The 24,238-nt window shown below is 45.5% G+C and overlaps 1 protein-coding gene and 1 long non-coding RNA gene across 6 annotated transcripts in view; one reads left to right on the top strand and one right to left on the bottom strand.

The window, feature by feature from the left end:
- The window catches only part of LOC140617126 (uncharacterized), a 44,186-nt gene extending 32,707 nt beyond the window's left edge, over positions 1–11,479 (top strand). For all 4 annotated transcript variants that reach the window (XR_012017363.1, XR_012017362.1, XR_012017360.1 and 1 more), the window contains one exon: positions 10,277–11,479. This is a non-coding gene — a long non-coding RNA (uncharacterized lncRNA). The remainder of the gene's footprint in view (positions 1–10,276) is intronic.
- An 8,023-nt stretch (positions 11,480–19,502) lies between these two features.
- The window catches only part of FAIM2 (Fas apoptotic inhibitory molecule 2), a 33,173-nt gene continuing 28,437 nt past the window's right edge, over positions 19,503–24,238 (bottom strand). For both annotated transcript variants that reach the window (XM_072797997.1, XM_072797998.1), the window contains one exon: positions 19,503–23,063. In XM_072797997.1, the coding sequence (XP_072654098.1) occupies positions 22,914–23,063 (150 nt within the window). In that variant the 3' untranslated portion in view covers positions 19,503–22,913. The remainder of the gene's footprint in view (positions 23,064–24,238) is intronic.

The following is a 24,238-nucleotide window of genomic DNA, read 5'->3' as shown; positions in this document are numbered from 1 at the left end:
AATCCATTTTGGGCCAGCTTCCTTCCTTTACAGGTGCATTAAGTGAGATCCAGAGGGGAGAAACTACTTACCTAGAGTCACACAAGGAATCGGTGGTGTAGGCACTTGCTCCCGATTCATCCTATGGTTCCAGGAAAGGGTAGCCAGGAGCTAGGGATCCCTTGAAGGGTCGGAAGACCAAGATGGCCCTGACGGCCAGGCGGGTCAGGTGGATAAGGGCAGCTGTAATTTGTGAGCTCCTTGAGAGGCAAGGACCATGCCTTAAGAGCCAGCACTTACCAGTGATTATCGGGTGCCAGATGCCTGTCCAGGACCTCTACACATATTCATTCTTTCAATCCTCACATCAGTCCTGCGATGAAAAGACCGTAGTTATCCCTTTCTTATATATGAGGACGTTGTGGTGTAAGGAATTTGTAACCGGCTCAAGGTCAAGCAGTTAGAAATGATGGTACCAGGATTTGAACCCAGGCAGTTTGGCCCCAATGGGTGTGCTTGTCACCATTATGTTATTCTTAGCCTCTATCTCTTATACCTACCGTAGTGCCTGGCCCAAAGATGCTCGATAAATATTCGTTGAGGAATCCCTGGGTGGCTCAGCGGTTTAGTGCCCGCCTTGGGCCCAGGGTGTGATCCTGGAGACCTGGGATCGAGTCCCACATTGGGCTCCTGCATGGAGCCTGCTTCTCCCTCTGCCTGTGTCTCTGCCTCTCTCTCTCTCTCTCTGTGTCTCATGAATAAATAAATAAAATCTTTAAAAAATAAAAAATAAAATAAATATTCGTTGAATGAAAACTATGTGGCCCCTGGGTAGCTCATGGTTTTAGCCTCTGCCTTTGGCTCGGGTCATGAACCTGGGGTCCTGGGATGGAGCCTTCCGTCTGGCTTCCTGCTCAGGTGGCAGTCCGCTTCCCCCTCTCCTCTGCCCCTCCCTCTCTGTTCCTGCTCTCTCACTTTGTCTCTCAAATAAATAAATAAAATCTTTTTAAAAAAGAAAACTCAGTATCAATAAATGGTGCTAGGAAAATTGGATATTCATATGCAAAATAATGAAAGTGGATCGTGATCTTACACAAACATCAGCTCGAAATGGATTAAGAACTTAAATGTAAAAAAAAAAAAAAAAAAAAAAACTTAAATGTAAGACCTGAAACTATGATAGCTAGAAAAAAAGATAGAGGAAAACTGATCTTGGCAATGATTTCATGGATATGACACCAAAAGCACAGACAACAGAAGCAGAAGTAGACAAGTGAGACTACATCAAACTAAGAAACTTACTTACGCATAGCAATGAAATCTATTGATAGAGTGAAACGGCAACTTACAAAATGGGAGAAAATATTTGCAGACTATAGATCTGATAATGAATCAATTTCTAAAGTGTTAAAGGAACTCCTATAACTCAATAGCAAGAGAACTAATAACTGAAAAATGGGCAAAGGATTTAAGAAGACCTGTCTCCAAAGGAAAGCATGCAGATGGCCAACAGGTATATAAAAAGATGCTCAATGTTACGAATCATCAAGGAAGTGCCAACCAAAACTACAAAATGCAGGCAACCTGGGTGGCTCAGTAGTTTAGTGCCTGCCTTTGGCTCGGGGCATGATCCTGGAGACCTGGGATCAAGTCCCACGTCGGGCTCCCTGCATGGAGCCTGCTTCTCCCTCTGCCTGTGTCTCTGCCTCTCTCTTTCACGAATAAATAAATGAAATCTTTTTTAAAAACCCTACAAAATATCACCTCATGTTAGGATAGCTGTTATAGAAGAGCAAAAACAAAGACAAGTGTTGGCAAGGATATGGAGAAAGTGGAACCCTTGTACACTGTTGGTGGGTATATTAAATGGTGCAGCCTCTACAGAGATTCTTCAAAAAATTAAATAGAACTACCATATGACCCAGCAATCCCATATCTGGGTATTTATTCAAAAGAATTTTTTTTAATTTTTAAAATTTATTTATGATAGTCACACACAAAGAGAGAGAGAGAGAGGCAGAGACACAGGCAGAGAGAGAAGCAGGCTCCATGCATCGGGAGCCCGACGTGGGACTCCATCCAGGGTCTCCAGGATCGCGCCCTGGGCCAAAGGCAGGCACCAAACCGCTGCATCACCCAGGGATCCCTATTCAAAAGAATTTAAATCAAATTCTTGAAGAGAGAGAAGTAGCACTCTCGTATTCATTGTGACACTATTCACAAGATGTGGAAACAAATGTCCACTGGACAGATGAATCGATAAAAGAAATGTGGTATTATATACAATGGAGTATTATTCATCTTAAGAAGGAAGGAATCCTGTCATATGTGACAACATGGACAAACCTTGAGGACATTTTGCTAAGTGAAATAAGGCAGTCATGGAAGGCCAAACACTGCATGATTCTACTGATGTAAGGTATCTAAAATAGTCAAACTACTAGAAACAAAGAATATAATGGTAGTTGCTAGGGGCCAGGGGGAAAGGGATAGGAGTTGATAATCAATGGCTGTAAAGTTTCAGTTATGCAAGATGAATAAGGTCTAGAGATCTGTTGTATAATATTATGCCTATAGATAACAATATTGTGCTGTACACTTAAAAATCTGTTAAGAGGGTAGATCTCATATATATATTTTAAAGGTTTTATGTATTTGTTCATGAGAGACACAGACAGAGGCAGACAGGCAGAGGGAAAAGCAGGCTCCCTGTTAAGAGCCCAACGTGGGACTTAATCCCAGGACCCTGAGATCTCGCTCTGAGCCAAAAGCAGACTCTCAACTACTGAGCCACCCAGGTGCCTCGAGGGTAGATCTCCTATTAAGTGTACTTACCAGATGAAGTAAAATTTAAGAAAACAAAAACTCAATAGAAGCTGCAAATAGATGACTAAAGCCAGGTTTGTTTTGGGAAAATTAGAATGGAAAGAAGAAAGGAGCTGAAACAGACAAAGTGGAATGCAGGTGGCCAAAATCTGGGCTGAGCCAGGGGAAGGAAAAAAACAGCTGGTAAGGAGAGAAATCGAGGGGTTAGCCCAGGTAGCAGTTTCCAGTTAGAAGCCAGGATGGTTCAGAATAATCCAACAGGTTCAGCCAGAAGTCAACAGAGTTGTGTTGACCTCTCCCCACCTGGCCAGCCATCTTTTTTTTTTTTTTTTTTTTAAGATTTTATTTATTCATGAGAGAAACAGAGAGAGAGGCTGAGACACAGGCAGAGGGAGAAGCAGGCTCCATGCAGGGAGCCCGACGTGGGACTCGATCCTGGGTCTCCAGGATCATGCCCTGGGCCGAAGGTGGCACTAAACTGCTGAGCCACCTGGGCCCCTGGCCGGCCATCTTAAAGGGCCTCTTGCTACATGAGGCCAGTCGTTTGCTGAACTTCTAAGGGGCTAAAATGTGACCCCTGCAGAGTGCTATCAGGCTAAAATGGTCCCTGTCTGTTGCCCTCCCAGGTTGTACTTCATACTTCTATCTCTGCCTGGTCTATTTGGGGACATAAGTTAATGAGCAAAAGTCACAGTGAAACTGAGTAAACCACAGTAACCCTGAACAACTTCCAGAAGAGTAGGGGTGGGACAACAGCACTGGTAACATTTCTCTCCCCAGTGTTTTTGAGATTTTGGTGAGCCGAATTTACCTCTTTTTGTCACTAGGTGGTGCCAGCACAAACCCTTGACAATCCTTAATATTCAAGGAGCTGCAATCACCTTGCTTTTGTAAACACCTTTTTGTTTGCTTTTTAGAACAAGTATCTATTATTGCCAGTAAAGTGTTTAATTTCATTAAGGACATGAGCGTGTTTTTGAGTTTTGAAACAGTACTCGCCAGAAAAAAAAGTCACCAGCCTAGATGGTGAATGGCAGGCTCCTCATTAATCCTGGGATCTTTGAGAAGCAAAGATAGGGGTGGGTCTGGTAACGTTACTAGGGACCTAACATATCTCAGAGCCGAGCACATAAAGAGGCATTTTAGTTTGATTCTGGTGACTTTTTGAACCTGTGTCCATTTTTCATTTTTTTCATTTTTGATTGGCCCAGATGACCTGACAAAACTCAGCTCCTGGGCTTGGGGCCTAAGTCACCAGCTCCAACACCTCAAATAGCTATAGCAGCACCTAAGAGCATGCTCTACACTACAGCTGGCAAAGTTTTGGGGAGCATGATGCTTATAAAATTGTGGCAGTTGGTGTTCTTGGCAGGTAGGGGATGGGCTAGATGGGTGATGGAGATTAAGGAGGGCACTTGTGATGAGTACTGGATATTAAGTGATGAGTCACTGAATTCTACTTCAGAGTTCTAGTATGTTAACTAACTAGAATTTAAATTAAAATTTTTTTTAAAGATTACAAATATAAAGACATGTAAAGTGAGTATCTATTTGCAATGAGAAAATAAATCACAAATTACAGGGGGATCCCTGGGTGGCTCAGCGGTTTAGTGCCTGCCTTCGGCCCGGGACATGATCCTGGAGTCCTGGGATCGATTCCCACGTCGGGCTCCCTGCATGGAGCCTGCTTCTCCCTCTGTCTGTGTCTCTGCCTCTCTCTCTCTCTCTCATGAATAAATAAATAAAATCTTTTTTAAAAAAATCACAAATTACACATTTTTTAAAGCTCTGGAATTTTAGCTCAGACAAAAGAAACTTGATCAATATCTTTCCCCAATTTGATAACAAATTTAAATTTACATGACATTGTCAATAACAAATTGTGAACGTGAAAGAGACTTTTCTAAATGATCAAATAATAAAAGGCAAATTTGGGGGCACCTGGGTGGCACAGCCAGTTAAGCATCCAACTCGGTTTCAGCTTGGGTCATGATCTCAGGGTCATGAGATTGAGCCCCGTGTTGGGCTCCGCACTCCGTGCAGTCTGCTTGGGTTTCTCTGTCTTTCTCCCTCTGCCCCTGCCCCCCTCAAATAAATAAATCTTTTGAAACTTAAAATAAAGGACAAATTTAATCTGCTATGCTAAGAAAAGACTGAATTATCTTTTTTGTCCTCTCTTAGAAAATGGTACTATTAAATCATTGTCAAATGAAGAAGCAATTGAAGAGTATGTAGCCAAAAATGTAAGAAAAAAGTAATATTCAAGTGTGTCTAGCATTTAATTCATCAAACTATTATGGGAGTTTTTCATGATGTTTGTGGTATTTGTCAGCTTTTAAAAATTTTCCTATGCAAGGACTAATCTTAGATATACTCTTCAAATTGACTACATTTACTAGCCAATTTGCCTTTGAAAACCTCATTATAATTGGTGTATTATGAGTTGTTTATTATTTGCCTCGGTACTGGTGATTTGTGTCATCAAAAAATATAAAGATGAGAATTCTGAGAAACTGTATTTTGACAGTTCCCATCAAAGAAGAAAATAATGTATGATACATTTATAATGATATACTGTGTTATTGAGTATATTGCCAACAGAACAAAACTTATTTTGACCAGATGTCAATATGGACAGAATCTTCTGCTTATATTTTTGCACAGCTGACAATTGGAAGAGTTTTCCTCAGACTGTTTTCTGGCTTCATACATCTTCTAAGCTTTGTTTTCTTCCACTCCTGCACAGTTCTGGTACCAGGTTCTAAATGTAGGACACATTTAGATCTTGATTTGAACTCTGACCATACACCTATAGGTCATAACATGAGGTGAGTCAGCACATGAGTGGATAAGAGACTTCTAGAGTTATTCCTTCAGTGGGTAAAAGTTCAACTATGCATGGAAGTAATTTTAAACCATGTGAATAGATCCTAAATGGAGTGTATCTCCAACTAAACTTCTCCTTAGCTGGATTCCAAAAAAATGCCTGTAGCCATTCCAGTGCCATCTAACACAAGGGCAAATGTGAAGAAAGGAAAGTCAAAGCAGAAATAGAAGTTTTGACCTCCTGCAGTTAAAATATCTTATTTTTTCAAATTTTACAAAAACAAATGACCTTGCAGACATCTTTCTAGGGCCTTAGAAGTGTTCTATGTGTGAATGAGGACCCTGAAGCTTAAGCTTCATTAGCTCTATGGAAAATTAATCTCTTTCCTGCACAGAACATACTCCTAAGAACAGTTAAAATGAAGAGTTGTGTATATATAGAATTAGAAGTATCCAAGTCAGGAACGATTAACATGTATAATGGTTTCTATGGCTTCCTAAGGAACCTTGTGCAGCTGACATCCTGGCCGGTGGTCTAGACCATCCTACCCTCCCTTCTTTCCCTTTCAAATCATGCCCTAGAACCTCTGCTCAGTCCCTGCTCTCCCACCTCACTCACTGCCTCCATCTGGGGATCAGAGGGCCTCAGAACTGTGGTTTAAGCTGGAATCTGTGTATATTTTAAAATATTGAATCTATTTTCTCACAGAAACAATGTTCCAACAAGGAACTTCTGCCTGGACTTTTGGAACACAACCCATCTGTAAATGGAGAACTTACTCCTTATTATAGTTGAGAAATTCTATAATTAGTCCTTGCAGAGTTTTAAACCACTTGGAAATAATAACACAAGATTTATAAATGGAGTGTGCTAGCTGACACACAACCAAGAGAATCCCTATTTTGAACCCCTCATTTTCAGAAGAAGAAATTGAGATCCAGGAGGTAAAGGCAGTTTCTCCAAAGATGGAGCCAAATTAGTCAGGACAGACTAAATGCTGTAACAAATAACCCCCAAATCTCAGTGCCTTACCATAGTAAAGGTTTATTTCTCCCTCGTTGTCACAGTCCATTGTGGGTCAGTGGGGTCTCAAGAGAGGAAGGGCTCTAAATATACTAAAATATATTACATCATACACTTTAAATGGGTGAAGTCTATGTAATGCAAATTATATCTTACTAAGTCTATTTAAAAAAATTTTTGGAAAAAAAAAAAAAGGCAGCCCTGGTGGCTCAACAGTTTAGTGCTGCCTTCAGCCCAGGACATGATCCTGGAGACCCGGGATTGAGTCCCACGTCAGGCTCCCTGCATGAAGCCTGCTTCTCCCTCTGCCTGTGTCTCTGCCTCTATCTCTCTCTCTCTGTCTCTCGTGAATAAATAAATAAAATCTTAAAAAAATAAAAATAGTAAGAAAAAAATTGAACATACATACTTCACATACATGCATACATTACATGAATGTTCACAGGGCTTTATTTGTAATAGCCAACAACAGGAAACGACTAAAATGTCCTTCAGTAGGTGAAGGGTTAAATGAACTGTGGCAAAGCCATAGTTTGGACTAGTACTCAGCAATAAAAAAGAACAAACCACTGATATATTAAGCAGGTCAAATGGATGTCAAAGGCATTATGCTGGGGCAGCCCCGATTGCTCAACTGTTTGGTGCCACCTTCAGCCCAGATGTGATCCTGGAAACCTAGGATCGAGTCCCACATCAGGCTCCCTGCATGGAGCCTGCTTCTCCCTCTGCCTGTGTCTCTGCCTCTCTCTCGCTCTGTGTCTGTCATGAATGAATGAATGAATGAATAAATAAATAAATAAATAATCTTAAAAAAAAAAGGCATTATACTGTGTAAAAAAAAAATCCCCCCCCAAATAGAAACTATATGATTCCATTGTATAACATTTTCAAAATGAAACAAAATTATAGAAGATGGAAAGCAGATTAGTGGCTGCCAGGGTTAGGGATGGTAGGGGTGGATGTAATATAAAGGGATAGCTCAGGGAAGGTGTTTGTGACGATGCAGTGGTTCTGTGATTATTGCAGTGACAGTTACATGAATCTACATGTGTGATAAAATGCCACAGAGCTATACAACACACATTCCAATATAAATGTCCCAGTTTGGGTAGGGCACTATAATGATAAAAGATGTAGTCATTGAGGGAGACTGGGCAAGGAGTGTATGGGACCTCGCGGCACATATATTTCAAAATAAAAAGTTTTAAAAAATAAGAGGAATTGCTAGAGAATCATTATACAAAGAAGTTATACCCCACTCCCTTTACTCCCTTTACCACCCAGTGCAGGTGTCTGGGTGTGCTCCTCACCAATCCCAGCAGAAAAGTGAAAAAGGTAAAATAGAGGTCTGGTCGGGGGATCACAAGTCCATTGGTGGGAAGATAACCTGCTGTGAACTTAAGTAAGCTTATACATTGAAGGTTGAAAACCTCAGATTTCTTGACCTATCACTTTCGAGATAACTGACAGCCAGGATTATGCCCCTTTTAAAAAAGATTTATTTGCTTGAGAGAGAAAGAGGGGGTGTGAGGAGGAGGGGGCAGAGGGAGAGGGAGACAAAATCTCTAGCAGACTCCCCACTGAGCACAGAGCCCCACACAGGGCTCGATCCCACAACCCTGAGATCAGGACCTGAGCCGAAACCAAGGGTTGGGTGCTTACCTGATTGCACCACCCAGGCACCCTCAGGATTATACCTTTTGGGTGAGAGGTTTGGAGAACTTTGTTGGGGACCTGGGCGATACTACCAATATCAGAGGTTCTCTAGGGAAATGGTCCAGCTCGTGAAGCCCACAAAGACAAGCCTCACCACCAGCTCAAAGCTTCAAATCAGCAGCTGAGTACTCATTTATTTTTTTTTTTAAATGGAAAATTTCAAACATATGTGAAAGTAGGGGATGCCTGGGTGGCTTAGCAGTTGAGCGCCTGCCTTCAGCTCAGGGTGTGATCCTGGAGTCCTGGGATCGAGTCCCATATCCGGCTCCCTGCATGGAGCCTGCTTCTCTCTCTGCCTGTGTCTCTGCCCCCCCTACCTCTCTCTCTGTCTCTCATGAATAAGTAAAATCTTTAATAAAAAAACATATGTGAAAGTAGAGAAAATGGTATAATCTCCATGTACCTCCTATCCAGCCCCAACAATTATTAACCTACAGCCAATTTTCTTTCTTCCATACCTCTGCCCACTGTACCTTCACCCCAATTATCTTGAGGCAAATCCTAGACTTTGTATTTTATCTGTAAATACCTTCATAGATCTTTCTAAAGATAAATACTCTTCTAGCCACAGTACTATCATCACCTATGTATGACACTTTAACAATAATTTCTTAATATCCAATATATCAAGTAAGTGATAAAATTTCCCTGATTGTCTCATAAATATATATATTTTTACAGTTTGTTCAAATGCAAGAACTACACATGGCTTTTGGTTGATGAGTCTTTCAGTCTATAGTGACTTCCCCCCCTTTGTTTTAACTTAACAGTGTATTTGTTGAACAAATTAGAAATATTGTCCTATAGAGTTTCCCATATTGTGGCCTGTGGAAATCATTTAATATATTTCTTGAACTTTGTATTCTATATAAACTGTTGGTTAGCTCTAGAGTCTTAATCAGATTCAGATGTGGTTTTTGGCAGGAAAATTATTTAAATGGGAATGTATTTCCCATTGCATCCCATGGGGAGGCTACTCTTAAAGTAGGACAGATGACCCTGGATCATCAGACATTTGAAGAAAGTCTCTAATATGAAAGACAGAATCCAAGCAGCCTAGAAACAGAGGAGCAAAGACTGCAGGGAGAAGAAATAATACAAAATCATAAAATATTAACATTAATATTTCTCAAGAAATAAGAGAGGTATTGCATCCATGAAACAAGCTATAAAAAGAATCCAGGTGATGGTTATATGGCTATTTACCACAAAATTCTTTCAGCTTTTCTATATGTTGGGGAACTTTCATAATAAAATATTGGAGAAAAAGAACATTTAAAGAACAAAAAGTCTTGGAAATAAAAAATATAATAGCAGGTATGAAACACTCTATAGAACAGTTGGAAGATAAAACTGAGTCAGTCTTCCACAAAGTAAAACAAAAAAGGCAGAGATAGAAAATGGAAGACAAAAATGGAGTCCAGCCCAGAAGATCTGATATCCAAACATTAGGAGTTCCAGAAAGAGAAAACAGAGGGAACTATCAATCTGTCAAAGAACTATCAAAGAAATAATTCAAGAACATTTCCTAGAGCTGAAGGGCTGACCAGGTGTCAAATATAATGGATAAAGATAGTTACACATCAGAATACAGCATGGTCAATTTTCAGAACACCGAGGAAAAAAGAAGAAATCCCTACATGTTTTTACAAAGGTTAAAAAAAAAAAAGGAAAGAAAATCAAAGATTTCATAGGAGGGAATCAAGAATCATAACAGCAGTGGATTTCTCAACAGCAACACTAGCAGCTAGAAGGCAGTGAAACAATGTCTTGAAAATTCTGAAGGAGAGTTCTTTCCAATCTTTCATTTGATACACAGCCAAATGATTAATTAAGTGTGGACACAAAATGAAGACACTTCTAGACATGCAAGAAGCCAAAAGTATTATTTCCCATCTTTTTCAGGAAGTTGTTGGAAAAGATTTTCCACCAGAATCAGTAGAAAACCGAGAGGGGAGAGGTTCGTGGAATCCAGAATGAAGGTTTCCAACAGGGGAGTGTGGTGAGGGGATTGATTCCCCAGGATGGAGCCAAGGGGAGATTCCTGCATAACAGCTGCACCACAGAGCTTTGGAGCAACCAGTGCAGGTTAGAGATGTCAGAAGATTTGGAAAGAGAATATGGTGTCAACAAGATAAAATTGATAGAACATCTAATGTATTTGAACATATTGAGAGGATATTTACCCACTTAAGGTAGTGAAGAAAAGTTATTAATAAAGACATAGGAAAGTACATAAACAACTAACAATGTAATAACTGGTTAACTTCCAGAAAGGCAAAATGTTGTGCAAGAAAGGAAAAGTAATCACCATATACCACATAGTCCAATGGTTGACAGGGGTTACAGTCTTAATATGTAAGCATTGGATATTGATCAGTTCATAATTACTGATATAACCAAATCAGAAGGACCCAGGAAGTGGGTGGAAGAGGGAGAGAGAGAGAGAGTATGTGTGTGTATGTGTTTGCATACACTTGACTTCCATCTCTCTGTTTGTTTTGAATACTTCCTGTATTTTCCTCTGACTGCCCTTTTTATTTTCTTCAAACTAATATATTTTGCATGCTTTCAATAATGCACACGTATTAGTTTTATAGTCAGAAAAAAAGAACCCAACACAGCTTATTACAAATAAAGGTCAGGAATGATGTATCCAAGCATCCTCAGCTCCCCTTTTTAATTCACTATGGACTTAGCATCTGTAAATTTTTCTAAATGTTATTCGAACCTACTTGTGTTTTCAGCATGTACCACTGCTTCGGCATAATGAGTTTCATAAGGTCACCCTGCAAAGTATTCTTTCATAGAATCATAGAATCCTACCTTTTCAGTTATTATCTTTCAAATCCAAGGTCTTCCCTACAGTCAAAGGTTTTGTAAGGTGTATTTAGGACAATGGGGCTCAGGCAAGGTCTGTGAAGGGAACAGAAGCCTGGGGTGCTTTGGGGTTAGTGGAGGCAGAGGAGCTGGTGAAGAAGCCAAAAAGAGGAGATGAAGAACCACCCTCTCTCCCACACACAGAGGAAGACAGATCTAACTCGCTGGCTCCCTGGTGCCTACAGAATGAAGTCCAAAGTCCTTAAATAAAGGCTTTTGAAACATGAATATGCAAATGAGTCCCTTGAACCTCTGGTTAAAATGCAGATTCTGATTCAGGAGGTCTGGGGTCTGCATTTCTTTCTTTAAGAGAGAAGGAGAGTGTGTGTGCTTGAGAATGAGGGGGTGAGGGGCAGAGGGAAAGAGAATCTCAGGCAGGCTCCATGGTCAGCATGGAGCCTGACCTGGGCCTCCATCTCTCTATCCCGAGATCATGACCTGAGCTGAAATCAAAAGAGTCAGATGCTTAACCCACTAAGCTACCCAAGCGTCCCTGGGATCTGCTTTTCTGACCAGCTCCCAGATGATGCCAAGGCAGTTTCCCATGGACTGTTCTGAGTGCCTAATGATCCAAAAGGTCCTCTAAAAACTGACCTCCTACCTGTTTCTTCAGCTTCATCTCCAGTACCCACTCCCCACCCCATGCTAAGGTCTCTATTGCAGTCATGCTGAACTACTTACTCAAGGTACCTAATGTGCTGGGTGGGAGCTCCATGTCCTTGCACAGGCTGTTCCCTGTGCCTGGAATCTACCCTCCCCCAAACCCCGCTCCCCCCACAATTCGTACTTTCCTGAGACACAGCTTATGTGTGTCCTCTTTTATGAGACATCACCACCTACTCTTCTTCAGAAAGAGTATTTCCCTCCCTCGACCTAGATATGTGCCTATTACTGCCGTTAGCATACAAGATTACAAGTTTTGATTTACTCTGAACTTATTAAAGAAAGTGACCGTGTCTTGTCTTTTGTATCCCCAGCATCTGGCACAGTGCTGACAGCTAAATAAATGCCACCTAACCAAATAATGCTTGTTTTATAAAGACAATGTACAGTTTTACAAAGAGGACAAAGAAAGTAAGACTAGGAAAAGATACTCAATGCACCAAGTAGGTGTATTACCAGTTTCCTTTTGCATCTGCCTTTTCTTTCTCCTCTCCTTTCCAATCATCTTTCCCTCTTTTTTCTCTATTTATTATTTGAATTTTTTAAAAGATTTATTTATGTATGGGGGTGAGGGGCAGAGGCAGAGAAAGAGAGAACCTCAGTCAGACTCCCTGTTGAGGGCAGAGCCCACCGAAGGGCTTGATCCCACGACCCTGAGATCACGACCTGAGCCAAAATCAAGAGTCAGCTGGCTAACCCACTGAGCCACCTAGGCACCCCTATTCTTTGAATTTTTCATTTTAGTATATTTCATTATACAAATTATATAATTTTTCAGTATAGAAAAATTAGCAAATCTAGATAAGCCAGAAGAAAAGACTTGATGTCTTATTCACCACCTGGAGATAATCACAATTAACTTTTTTTTTTTTGTAATTAGAGAGTGAGAGAGAGATCACAGAGGGAGAGGGAGAAGCAGACTCACTGCCAAGCAGAGAGCCCCATGCGGGGCTCCATCCCAGGACTCCAAGATCATGACCTGAGCTGAAGGCAGTCATACACTTAACCCACTGAGCCACCCAGGTGCCCCACAATTAATATTTTTTAAAGATTTTATTTATTTATTTATTTATTTATTTATTTATTTATTTATTTATTTAAGAGAGAGAGAGAATGAGCCAGTGGGGAGGGGCAGAGGGAGAGGGAGAAGTAGGCTCCCTGTTGAGCAGGGAGCCCAGCTTAGGGCTCAAACCCAAGACCCTGGGATCATGACCTGAGCCAAAGGCAGACACTTAACCCACTGAGCCACCTAGGCGCCCCACAAGTAACATTTTAATGTATATCCATCCAGATTTTTTTCTTATTCATAAGTACACATAAAATGCATGTATGTATCTGTATATTTAGTCAACATTAAACAAATTAACTTTTAAAATATTACTCACTGCAATATGCAACTGTGTGTATAGCCTCCTTTGGAGATAACACCAAAAGCCTACATTTCAGAACATTAAAAAAATGTTTAGGGGATCCCTGGGTGGCTCAGTGGTTGAGCGCCTGCTTTCGGCCCAGGGTGTGATCCTGGAGTCCTGGGATCGAGTCCCACATCAGGCTCCCTGCATGGAGCCTGCTTCTCCCTCTGCCTGTGTCTCTGCCTCTCTCTCTATCTCTCTTTGTCTCTCATGAATAAATAAATAAAATCTAAAAAAAAATTTTTTAGATCTTTTTTGTATTAGTTTTTAATTTTAATTCAAATATAGTTAACATAGGGTGTTATATTAGTTTCAGGTGTACAATATAGTGGTTCAACAACTCTATATGTTACTCTGGGCTCATCAGGATAAGTGTACTCTTTAATCCCCATCACCTATTCATTTCAGAACATTTTTTAAGGAATATAAGCCAGCTAGCTTGTGGAATATCCCTCAGTTTGGTTTTGTCTAGCATTTTCTCATTATAAAACTCAGGCTTTGGGTTTTTTGGTAGAAATTACATGAGTAGAATGTTTCCTTGTTAGTACATCACATTAGAAGAGGCATATAATGTCAATTATTTAGCTCCTCCGAACCTCTCCACCAGCACACACACATCAGGCCTTTGTTCAAGCTGTTGCCTTGGTCTTTCCCTCTTCTCTCTTGCCTGTTTGACTAAAATTTGCTCAACCTTTAAGATCCAGCTCAAAGTTCTCGGAGACTTTTCTAACTCTTCATCTAACTATCCTAGCGTGGCACTTAACGGCATTACAGTCACTTCCCTGTCATCTCCATACCACTATGTTGAGTTCCCTGAGGACAGGCCCTCTGTCTTGAGATGGCAGATATGTGCTGGTTTTGCCTGCCTGGCATCCAACATCCTCCTGGGAGCCGTACTCTGATTTTCCTTTGGGGAAATATCCTTCATTTTCCCCATCCCCATCAATGAGTGCAGCTCAGGGGTGAAAACATGACCTGGATCCAGTCACTCAGTGCATTCCACCCCAGTGCCATGGGGATCGATCCAGTGAAGAGCTAGCTTCTGAATCAAGGAGGTCCCATCAGGGTCAACCAGGACTTCTGCCAGAATTCTGGGCCAGAGCTCTCCTGGAACTCACACAATAGCACTTCCGTCACATTCCATTAATCAAAGAACTGTGGTCATTGTTTAAACAGCTCCATTCTACGCTCTGGCCTCATGCCCCTCCCAAGATCCCCCCAAATTTTATCCCACTACAACATTGGGCTTAGACTTAGAGTCCAGAATCACATCCAAATCAAGACTATATACATGTGAGGCTCCTCAGGTTTGGTTCCTTAGGTAGGGCTGTTCTCAATCTGAACTAAAGAAAAGCTATTTACACGCACGCACACATGCATACACACACACACACACACACACACACACGGCATATAATAGGACAGGCATAGGACAACTACAATAGATCCTCTGGTTCAAACAGGAGGAAGCCAGAGGTCCACACCAAACACTGATTATGGCAATTCTGAACTCTAGCTGGGTGTGTGTTCCCAGTTCTTTGACTAAGGCCCAGTATTGAACCCTGGCAATGATTGGCTGTGGCTCTTAACTCTATCCTCTGGCCTCCTGGTTTTGCCTTTGGAGTCACCTTTTCCATAGGAAATAGCCTATATTGAAGCTGAGTGGTTTTCTCAGCCTGCTTCCTGCCCTTCTTTAGAAGTTCAGGAGTCCAGAGGTGCCTGGGTGGCCCCGTCAGTTAAGCATCTGACGCTTGTTTTGGCTCAGGTCATGATCTCATGGTCATAAGATGGAGCCCCTTGTTGGTCTCTGTGCTCAGCACAGAGTCTGCTTGGGATTGTCTCTCTCCCTCTGGCCCTTCCTCCACTTGTGTATGTGCTCTCTCTCTCTCTTAAATGAGTAAATAAATCTTAAAAAAAAAAAAAGGAGGTTCAAGAGTCCAAAGGCCTCTTTTCATTGTGTATTATATATTTCCCTTTCACATTGAGCTGGTGGTGCTTCAATGAACACAAGTCTTTTTTTTCTTTTTTTCTTTTTTAAAAATATTTATTTGTTTATTTGAGAGAGAGAGGAAAAAAAAAAAAACATGGGTGGGAGAGGAGCAGAGGGAGAAGAGAATCTTAAGCAGATTCTGTGCTGAGCACACAGCCAGACTCAAGGTTCCATCTCCTGACCCTGAGATCATGGCCTGAGCCAAAACCAAGAGCCACCCAGGCACCCCCCCGCCCACCCAATATGGGTCTTAAAAACTCTGTGGTTTTTCTATGAATCTTACTGGGGGTCACTTCATTAGACAAGTCGCACTCATCAACCTAAGACAAGGCCTCCTCTCTCTTGTGCCCCAGTGAGGCTGCTGAGGGATAGTATCTTTAAGATCTTGAGAAGCCCTATTGTTTAGCAGAGTGGCTGTGCAATAAACACCTTTAAGACTCTTAGGCATACTTCTGTCTGTTTGAAAGATTCTATGAGGCGCCACCTTAGAGGTTTCTGAGGTCTTAACAAAGGGCTTTATAATCACCCTTTTGGCCTCATGTTTACCAGCAGACCGTATTTTCCTGACAGTGTCCTGGATTTGATTTGTACCATGGGGCCCTTTATTGCTTTGAGAATTATTTGCTGACTTGAAAGACTGTCCTGGGCTTTTTATATCTCCTCCAAATTCTGCTTAAAAACAGAATAATTCCTTCTTTAGCTTTTCTTCTCACTATCTGCGTCTTATGAGACAAAGCCAAGAGAAGCCAATTGACATGTGCAACAGTCTGCCTGGAGATCTTCTTAGCCAGATCTATCAGTTCACTGGGTACTTTTCCTATTGTTTATATTAGTGCAGAGAAAAGTTTTGCTAAACTTTCTACCATGACACTACTAGGGTCTTTGTTCCTACAGGTTCCAAGTACAGTTTCCTCCACTTTCCTTTGGACTTTTACTTGCAGTCTCCTTAAAGCCCTTCCAGCCTTCCCTAGCAGACTCACTGAGGCCTATCAGGCGTCTCCTATCACTTGGAATGCCAAAGTAACGCCATGTGTTTGAAGTTTTGTCATAGCAGCATCTCACTTCTGGGTACCAAATTTTGTTTCCGTTGTCTGCTGCTGCAAAGCAAACTACTTCAAACTTAAGCATAAAAGAACAACTATTTTATTATACTGATGGGTTACATGGATTAGGAATGTGGAAAAAGAGGGTTTGTCTATGTTCCATGATGTCTTGGGCCTCAACTGGGAAAGCTCACATGGCTGGGGGCTGGAATAGCTAACGTTAGAGAATTTACTTACAAAATGGTTTCTTCCCTAACATGGTTGCCTCTTGATGGGCGTGGCTGGAAGACTGGACTCAGCTGGGTCTCTCGGCTAGAGCACATGGCCGCCTTAGCATGGAGAAAAAGGAGCTAACAAAGGGGCATAGAGGTATTGAGGGACAGGATGAGGCTCATTTCTTTTGGCAAGGTTTTCCCAGAAAAGAAAGATTTTGCAGAGGGTTTAGGGATAGTAGGCTGGGAAGAAAGGATCTTGGGTCTCTGTGTGTGTGTATGTGTGTGTGTGTGTGTGTTTGTGTCCAGCAAGAGGACAAACACAAGTCTGCTGGGAGTAGCCAGACTTGAGTGAAAGCAGATGACATATATGATGAGCTGGATTAGGTCAGCTCAGCTCTGTAATTCCTCCAACCTGACTTGAGCACATGGCCTGGGAATGTGAATGAAGAGGCTTGAGTGAGGAGCATCCAGGGGTAGGGGTAGGGGGATGTGCTTTGGAGGCCTCCACTTAGGAGAGTAGCTACCAGAAGGGAATGGATGGTATGGTGGGTTGTATAGTGATATCCAAAAAGAGATGTACAAGTCCTAACACCCCAGTACCAGTGAATGTGATCTTTTGCAGAAATAGGGTCTTTGTAGATATAATTAAAGACCTTGGGGTGCTGGGTGGCTCAGTGGTTGAGCATCTGCTTTTGGCTCAGGCCGCAATCCCGGGGTCCTGGGATAGAGTCCCGCATTGAGCTCCCCACAGGGAGCCTGCTTCTCCCTCTGCCTATGTCTCTGCCTCTCTCTGTGTCTCTCATGAATAAATACAATCTTAAAAAAAAAAAACACAAAAAGACCTTGAGGAGAGATCATCCTGGATTTAGGGGGGCCCTAAATCCTTGACAGGTAGCCTTATGAAAGAAAGGAGAGGGAGATTCAAGACATAGAGACACGGAGGGAGAAGGCCATATGACGATGGAGGCAGAGATTGGAGGGCAGCCACGAGCCAAGGAACAGTGAGGATTGCCAACAGTCTCCAGAAGCTAGAAGAGAGGCATCGAATGGATTCTCCCTCAGGACCTCCAGAAGGAGCCAACCTTCCTGATCCCTTGATTTCAGGCTTCTAGCCTCCACAGCTGTGTGAGAAGAACTGATTTTTGGTGTTTTAAGCTACCAGTTGGTGGTAATTGGTTACCGCACCCCTAGGAAACCAACGAAGAATGACCCGGCCGAAGGCAGATCCAGTGCGGCTGAAGGGCTGGCTGGGAGTGGGAGGAGGTGAGGCAGCCCAGTGTTGCCAACCCCACTCCTACCTCCTGCGTAGACGCCTTCCCTCCCTTTCCACCAGCGCTGGTGCTCAGTTTTCCACTTTTTTTTTTTTTTAAGATTTTATTTATTTATTCATGAGAGACACGGAAAGAGAGGCAGAGACACAGGCAGAGGGAGAAGCAGGTTCCCTGTGGGAAGCCCAATGCAGGACTCGATCCCAGGACCCGGGGATTGCAACCTGAGCCAAAGGCAGGTGCTCAGTCACTGAGCCACCCAGGTGCCCCCAGCCTTTCACTTTTGACCCTGACTCAGAGGGACCCTGCACCACATCCATTCCCCCCCCCCCCCCCCAACCCCCACCACTCCGCATCTCCTCAGCACTTGCTTCCCTGCCAGGGATGCTTTAAAGAGCATTTACTTGGGACTGTCAGCTAAGTGGTCCGGAGCTGTCCTGTATGTTTTCTCTCCTGCGACACTGCTGTCTTCTCCCTCTCCCATCTTTGTTGTTTATGGCAGTGCTTTGTACACAGTGGGTGCTTAATAAATGTTATTTATTCACTCTCCAGAGTCCCCTAAATATTACCCTGCTCCTTCCCCTGCTGCAGCTGAATTTATATCAAAACCTTGTCACAGGCGAGGATAATGTCTCCCACTGCGTCAGTGAGGCGGTCCCCCTCCCACACGGCACCCTCGGCCCCAAGTTCCCTGAAGAACTTGGCCATGTAATCATCACCCCCATGTGCCTTCTAACTTGTATATAAACTCGGCCAGGTCACTGCATCTCTGCCCCTGGGTTTCCTCTTAAGGAAAACAGAAAGATTAGAGCAGGTGCATTCATTCCTCCATGTATCCCAAAACCACTTGCTGAGACTATTTGCCATAAGTCCTATGAATTCAAGGGTGAACAAGACACACAGTCCATGCCTTCAAGGAGCTCAAGTGTCATAGGAGACAGGAGGAGAGGTTAAAATGCAGCGAGGGTGGTACCAGGTGGGGGACTCTGAGGAGGGGGTGACCAGGGCACATGGGGGGAAGGATTGAGAAAGGCTTCATGGGAGAGGTGACCCTCAAAGCTGCAGTTCTTGGGCATCCCTCCAGCTACAACATAGGCTTTCCTTCTAGGGATACAGATCTTGGGTCAAAATAAGGAAAACTTCTTTCCTTCTTTCTTTTCATTTATTTGAGAGTGAGAGGAGAGAGAGAGAGAGAGAGAGAGAGAGAGAGCAAGTGCATGAGTGGTGGGAGGAGCAGAGGCAGAGGGAGAAGCAGACTCCCCACTGAGCAGGGAGCCCAATGTGGGTCTGGATCCCAGGACCCTGAGATCATGACCTGAGCCGAAGGCAGATGCCCGATGGACTGAGCCACTCAGGTGCCCCTAAGGTCGACTCTCTAACAGAATGACACACAAAGGCTTCCCTGGAAGGCCCCCTATCGGGAGGCACCTCCAGCAGGGCTGTGACAGGTACAGGCATCCAAAGAGCCTCTGCAAAGGGCATATATCGACAGGAGGACCGGTGTTTCTTTTCCACATCAAGATAAGTGTGGAGATTTAATTCACACTTAGCCATGCTGGGAGAAACAGCTCTGGTGCGAACCTTTCACACGGAATCAGAGTTAGACCTTACACACACACTCCCCCGGCCATCTGAGGGAACACACAAAAGGCAGAAACGGTGCAGGTGTCATAATTTTATTCTTATCTCCTGTCAGTCACGGGCCGGGAAGGTGAGGCCAGGAAAGGGAACAGGCGCGGACCCTGGGTGACTTGGAGGAGCTGAGGCCAGAGGCTGCGTCTGGCGGTAGGTCTGTCTCTGCCCTGTCACTTGGGGGAAAGCTCAGGGGCTGGGCAGGGCAGGTGGTTCCCAGCAGACAGGTGAACAGTGTTTCCCCGAGCTGTGGCAACGGATGAACTAAAGGGAACCATCGGAGGCTGCTGATGCGGGAGGTCTGGGGAGATCTGGGAAGAGTCCAGAATGAAAGCGGAATCCTGCCTGAAACATCAGGCCATACAGCCCTTCTGCTTCCTGCCTGCAGAACCAGGCCCTGCCTTTCCTCAGGCGGCCACGGAGGGGAGGCAAAGTGCTTGTGTGAAGCCAGCCCACAGGGACACCTGACAGGTCCTGGACCTGCCCCGGGAGGGCCAAGGAGGGAGAGGCAGAGGCGGAGGCTTTTGAAATAAGGGTATCTGTTGGATCCTGACTCCCCTGGGAGGAAGAATCACGATTCCTGGGGCTTCCTCAGGCAACACCAGAGTCACACACGTGCCTGGGAATTGGGGCAGGAGTCTGGGGAATTCCACGTGCCTCCCGGGACCCCAGCTGCAATCCCAGGAGAGGATCTCTTGATCTGTCTTCCTCTTGGCAGGAAACCTCTGACCTCACATCACAGATGGTCAGATTCCCGGCTGCCTCAAGCTCTATAAAATCCAACCTACCCCTTCCTGGGCCCAGCCCCACCCCTGCCAAAAATGTGAGGGGCCAACAGGCTCTCCTCCTCTGCAGATTGCAGCACCTGCTCAGCTTCGATTTCTCGGTTTCTCCTAATCCTGCATTCCTGCTCCTCCGCCCTTCCTCCTTCGAAGGCCCAGCCAGGTGTTTCTGGGGCTCCTTCTGGCCTCAATGTGGGTGGAACAGAGGGCCCTGAGCCCTGGCTCTGCTGCTGGCTCAGTGTGTCCCGGATCCCTCACAGGACCCAGAGCAGGGTACGCACTCTGCCCTGAGAATGCCAAGTTGCCCGGTCCTGTTGTTTGTTGCTGAGGGCTTACCTCCTCCCCCAAGCTTTTGGAGCTCCACCTTGGATAAGCTTCTCAATCCTATTTCTGCATAAACTGTCCTAGGAAGAGGAAGATTTAGACAAGAGGATTCTGGGAAGCATGACCAAGGCCCAGGCTGAGAACAGCAGGGTAAGGAGTAAGGGAGTGACCCCTTTTGGAACTGGGACCAGAGGTTAGGAGAGGAAGTGAAGGGTCGTTGGAGGAAAGGTGGCAACTGGGTAATGAAGTCAGTGGAAATAAATGCTCTGGCGCCTCTCCCCGCTTGCTGATAGGAAACTAATCCCAACTTAATACCACGAGCCCATCCGCAGTGAGGCTGGCAATCAGACACCAGAATCCTGTGTCCCAGCTTGGGTCTAGAAGGTGGAAATGACAGAGTACAAAATTTGGTGGTGGTAGCTGGTGGGGTGGGCAGGGCAGGAGGCCAGGGGTGACACCAGGGACAACGGATCTCCAGGGACATCGGGAGCTGTCTGGCCTGACCACTCAGTTTCATTCTAGCCCCAACCTAGTAGGTCAGCTCTATAACCTTGGTTTTGTTCCCGATCCTCTCAACCACCTCAGCTTTCCCCAGGGCTGCTTTCATGGATTCATGTAGACCAGCACACAGTAGGCATCCGGCCATGCTCCGGGTTGCCTTTGTCTCATCCACAAGCACCACCATCGGTTCTTGGCTCCCTCTTTCCTCAAAGACCCAAGGTGGAACAAAATTTCAAATGCTTCTGTAATATTTCATGAAAGCTGAAAATAGGGAGGGTGGAGAAGGAAGAGTCAAAACAGATTGATGACGTACCTAGTCACTCTCTCCAAGAGCAAACAGAGCCCCCAGCACAGGGAGTGAGGTTAGCCCCTGACGGAGAGGCCAAGGGAAGGTCCAGGTATCTGAACCTCCCTGACTCCACCCAGTAACTTTCCACTGGCCCAGAGTTGGCCTGGAGGTGCCAGCTACACACTTCCCCCAGGTGTGGCCCCCTGGTCCCCTCCCCAGCAGGGCCTGCAGGGGACTGGGTGGCTGACGCACACCCTGCCCGAGACCTCAGCTCTCAGGCTGCCTGGAGGCTGATAAGGAGACCCGACCTCATCACATGGGACCAGCCAGAGGGACCGGCTCTGGCTGTTAGCATCAGCTGAACAGCTTCCAAATTGGAGAGATAAGAAGATAAGGGATGGAGGGGGCTTAGGACTCTGGGGTGAGTGGCTAGAGGAGCCCAGGTGGGGGTGGGTGGGGGATATGGGCGCTGCCAACTGAGGCCTCGGGAGGCCTGGCTTGGGGATAAGCCCACACATGGCAGCAGCCGATGGGGGGGCGATTAGGAAATAAGTGCAGAGAGGCCTCAGGGCAGGGCAGGAGTCTCTCCCAGGGGGCTGGTTCAGCAGCTGGTATAACCCTCTCCTCAGCGCTCCACTCAGCCCCAGATCTATGGTGGGGGACCACCTGGGGGGGCCAGAGAAGAGGGTGAGAGGTCAGTCCTGCCAACAGTAAACACTCCCCAGGGAGATGCAAGTCTGGGTGAATCGGTGCTACTACAGAGCCCACGCCTCCCAGGGGCTCCTGTTCCCACCTTCCACCTCCTTACAGCCCGGGGGGTCCCCACTTAGGAGCAGCACCCCTTGTCCCCAGCCTCCTGCTCCAACAGTGCTCTGTCATGACCCAGGAGGGTAAACCAAGGCAAGTGCAGATGGCTTCCTGTGCCTCTCCCATTGCCCTTGGCCCCAGGGCTCAAGCGCCTAGAACAAGCTGCTAGTCTCAAAGCTGAGAGGAGGAGCAGCTGGGACGGCCATTCTGTCCACCCACATTCTCCCACCTGCAGAGCAGCCTCCTGCCTCCCCGCCCCAGCTTCCTCCCACCTCCTCTATAGCGTCAATGCCTGATTTGGAAGAACGGAAGGGTGGATTTGACATAGGACAGTGTGCCCCAAGGTCACACAGCTATGGCAGCCATAGGAGGAACCTCGGTGGCATGGCCCTCAGCTAGGCATTCTGGGGTCTCTTTCCCACATCTGGAATCCTGCCGGGCTCTTCCCACTTGTCCCTTGGGTCCTCAAATCCAGGGGAGCCTCCAGCCTTGACTGTCCACTTTGGGAGTGGAAGTAGGGGGAAGGGGCAGCATAGGGGGCGTGTCACCTCGGGTCCGCGGGGCCCCTAATGGTGGGGTACAAGCTGCAGAGGGCGAGGATGAGCATGGGGCTGAGGGGAGGCCAAAGGACAGGCTGGCAGCTAGTTTTATATCTGGGCTTGCAGGAGTACAGGGAGGGTCAGAGGACCAGCAAGGGGACATTCTTGGAAAGCAGGAAAGAAGGAAGGAAGGCTCTTCAATCCCGGTTGGTGCCAAAAAGCTGCAGGAAGAAGGTGAAGATGTAGATGATGTCCAGGTAAATGTTGAGGGCTCCAAAAATATACTCCTCAGGGCTCAGTGAGTGGCGTCGGTTACCCATCAGCAACTGGGTGTCAAATGCCAGGAACTGAGGGAAGAGGGAAAAGAGAGAAGTTAGAAGGTCCGGTCACTGTGACACTGACCAAGGGGTTCCAGGGGGCCCTCCCAAGCTCCGCCCCCCCCCCCCCCAATTTCGCTCCCATCATCTGCTGCGTGGCTGCCCAGTGACCCTCCTGGAACAGCCCGGGATCTGGAACATCCCCAACACGTTCCCTCCCTAATGAATACCAATCTCTCCAAGCACCTACTAGGTGCCAAGCACAGGGAAATAGTAAAGAACAAGACAGATAAGATCCCGGCCTTAGAGTCTGGAGTGGAAGTAATGCTTAATAGGAATTAAACCAAAGAGAAATGCGGAGTGTCCCAGCAAGGTGGCTGATGATGAGGAACTTGACCTATGTGAGTGTGGCAGGGAGCTAAGGAAGGCTTCCTGGAGGAGGGGACCTTTGAGCCGAGGCCTAGTCTTCTCAACATCGCCTCAGGGCGCTGCTCTTAGAAGATGAACAGATGCTTCGTGTAATGGTGAGCAGAGAATAGGCACTGATGCTGTGTTTTTCAGACATCAGCCCACCTCGTCCTATTACCAGCCCTTGAGTAGGGATGATTCCTGGAGGAAACCGAGGCCCAGAGATGCTAAGTTCCTGCCCAGGGTTACAGAGCTGGGAAGTGGCAAAGCTGGGATTTGAACCTGAGCAGGCTGGCTCCACAGGCACCACGCTTAGCCATTCTGCTCTGCGGTTTCTGAGCATCACCAGGGTTAGTGTGTCCCCTGCCAGAAATACTTTCTTCCCAGGGCACCTTCTTGGCCTAATGGACTATGAACAGGTATCCGCTTAGAGGTGGCTCCTCTCTGCCACCCCGCTGCCCCCTACCGACCAGGCCTTCCTTCTGTCTACACTGACTCCTGCTCCCACTTATTCTCTGGGGTCCAAGCAGAGGTAGCAGAACCCCCTAGCAGCAGCATCTGACACTTCACGGGCATGGTGTAGTTTTCGGGGAGAAGGCCAAAGGTTCCACCAGTGTCTCAAAGGTTATGAGCCACTGGGCCCCCGTGGATTGGAATTCTTTAAATCCACGCACATTCTTGTTAACTGGGCTGTGCCCAGCTCCTCCGTCCCTTGTGTGTGGAAGACCTGTGTACCTTCGGTCCCCTGGAACATTCGTTATGCAATAAATATGTATGGGGCACGAGCTGGTGCCGGT

The sequence above is a fragment of the Canis lupus genome, chromosome 25 (genome assembly GCF_048164855.1).
Source record: "Canis lupus baileyi chromosome 25, mCanLup2.hap1, whole genome shotgun sequence".
NCBI lineage: Eukaryota > Metazoa > Chordata > Mammalia > Carnivora > Canidae > Canis > Canis lupus.
The sequence above is the reverse complement of the archived record's forward strand: the minus strand, read 5'-3'. Positions and strand labels throughout refer to the sequence as shown.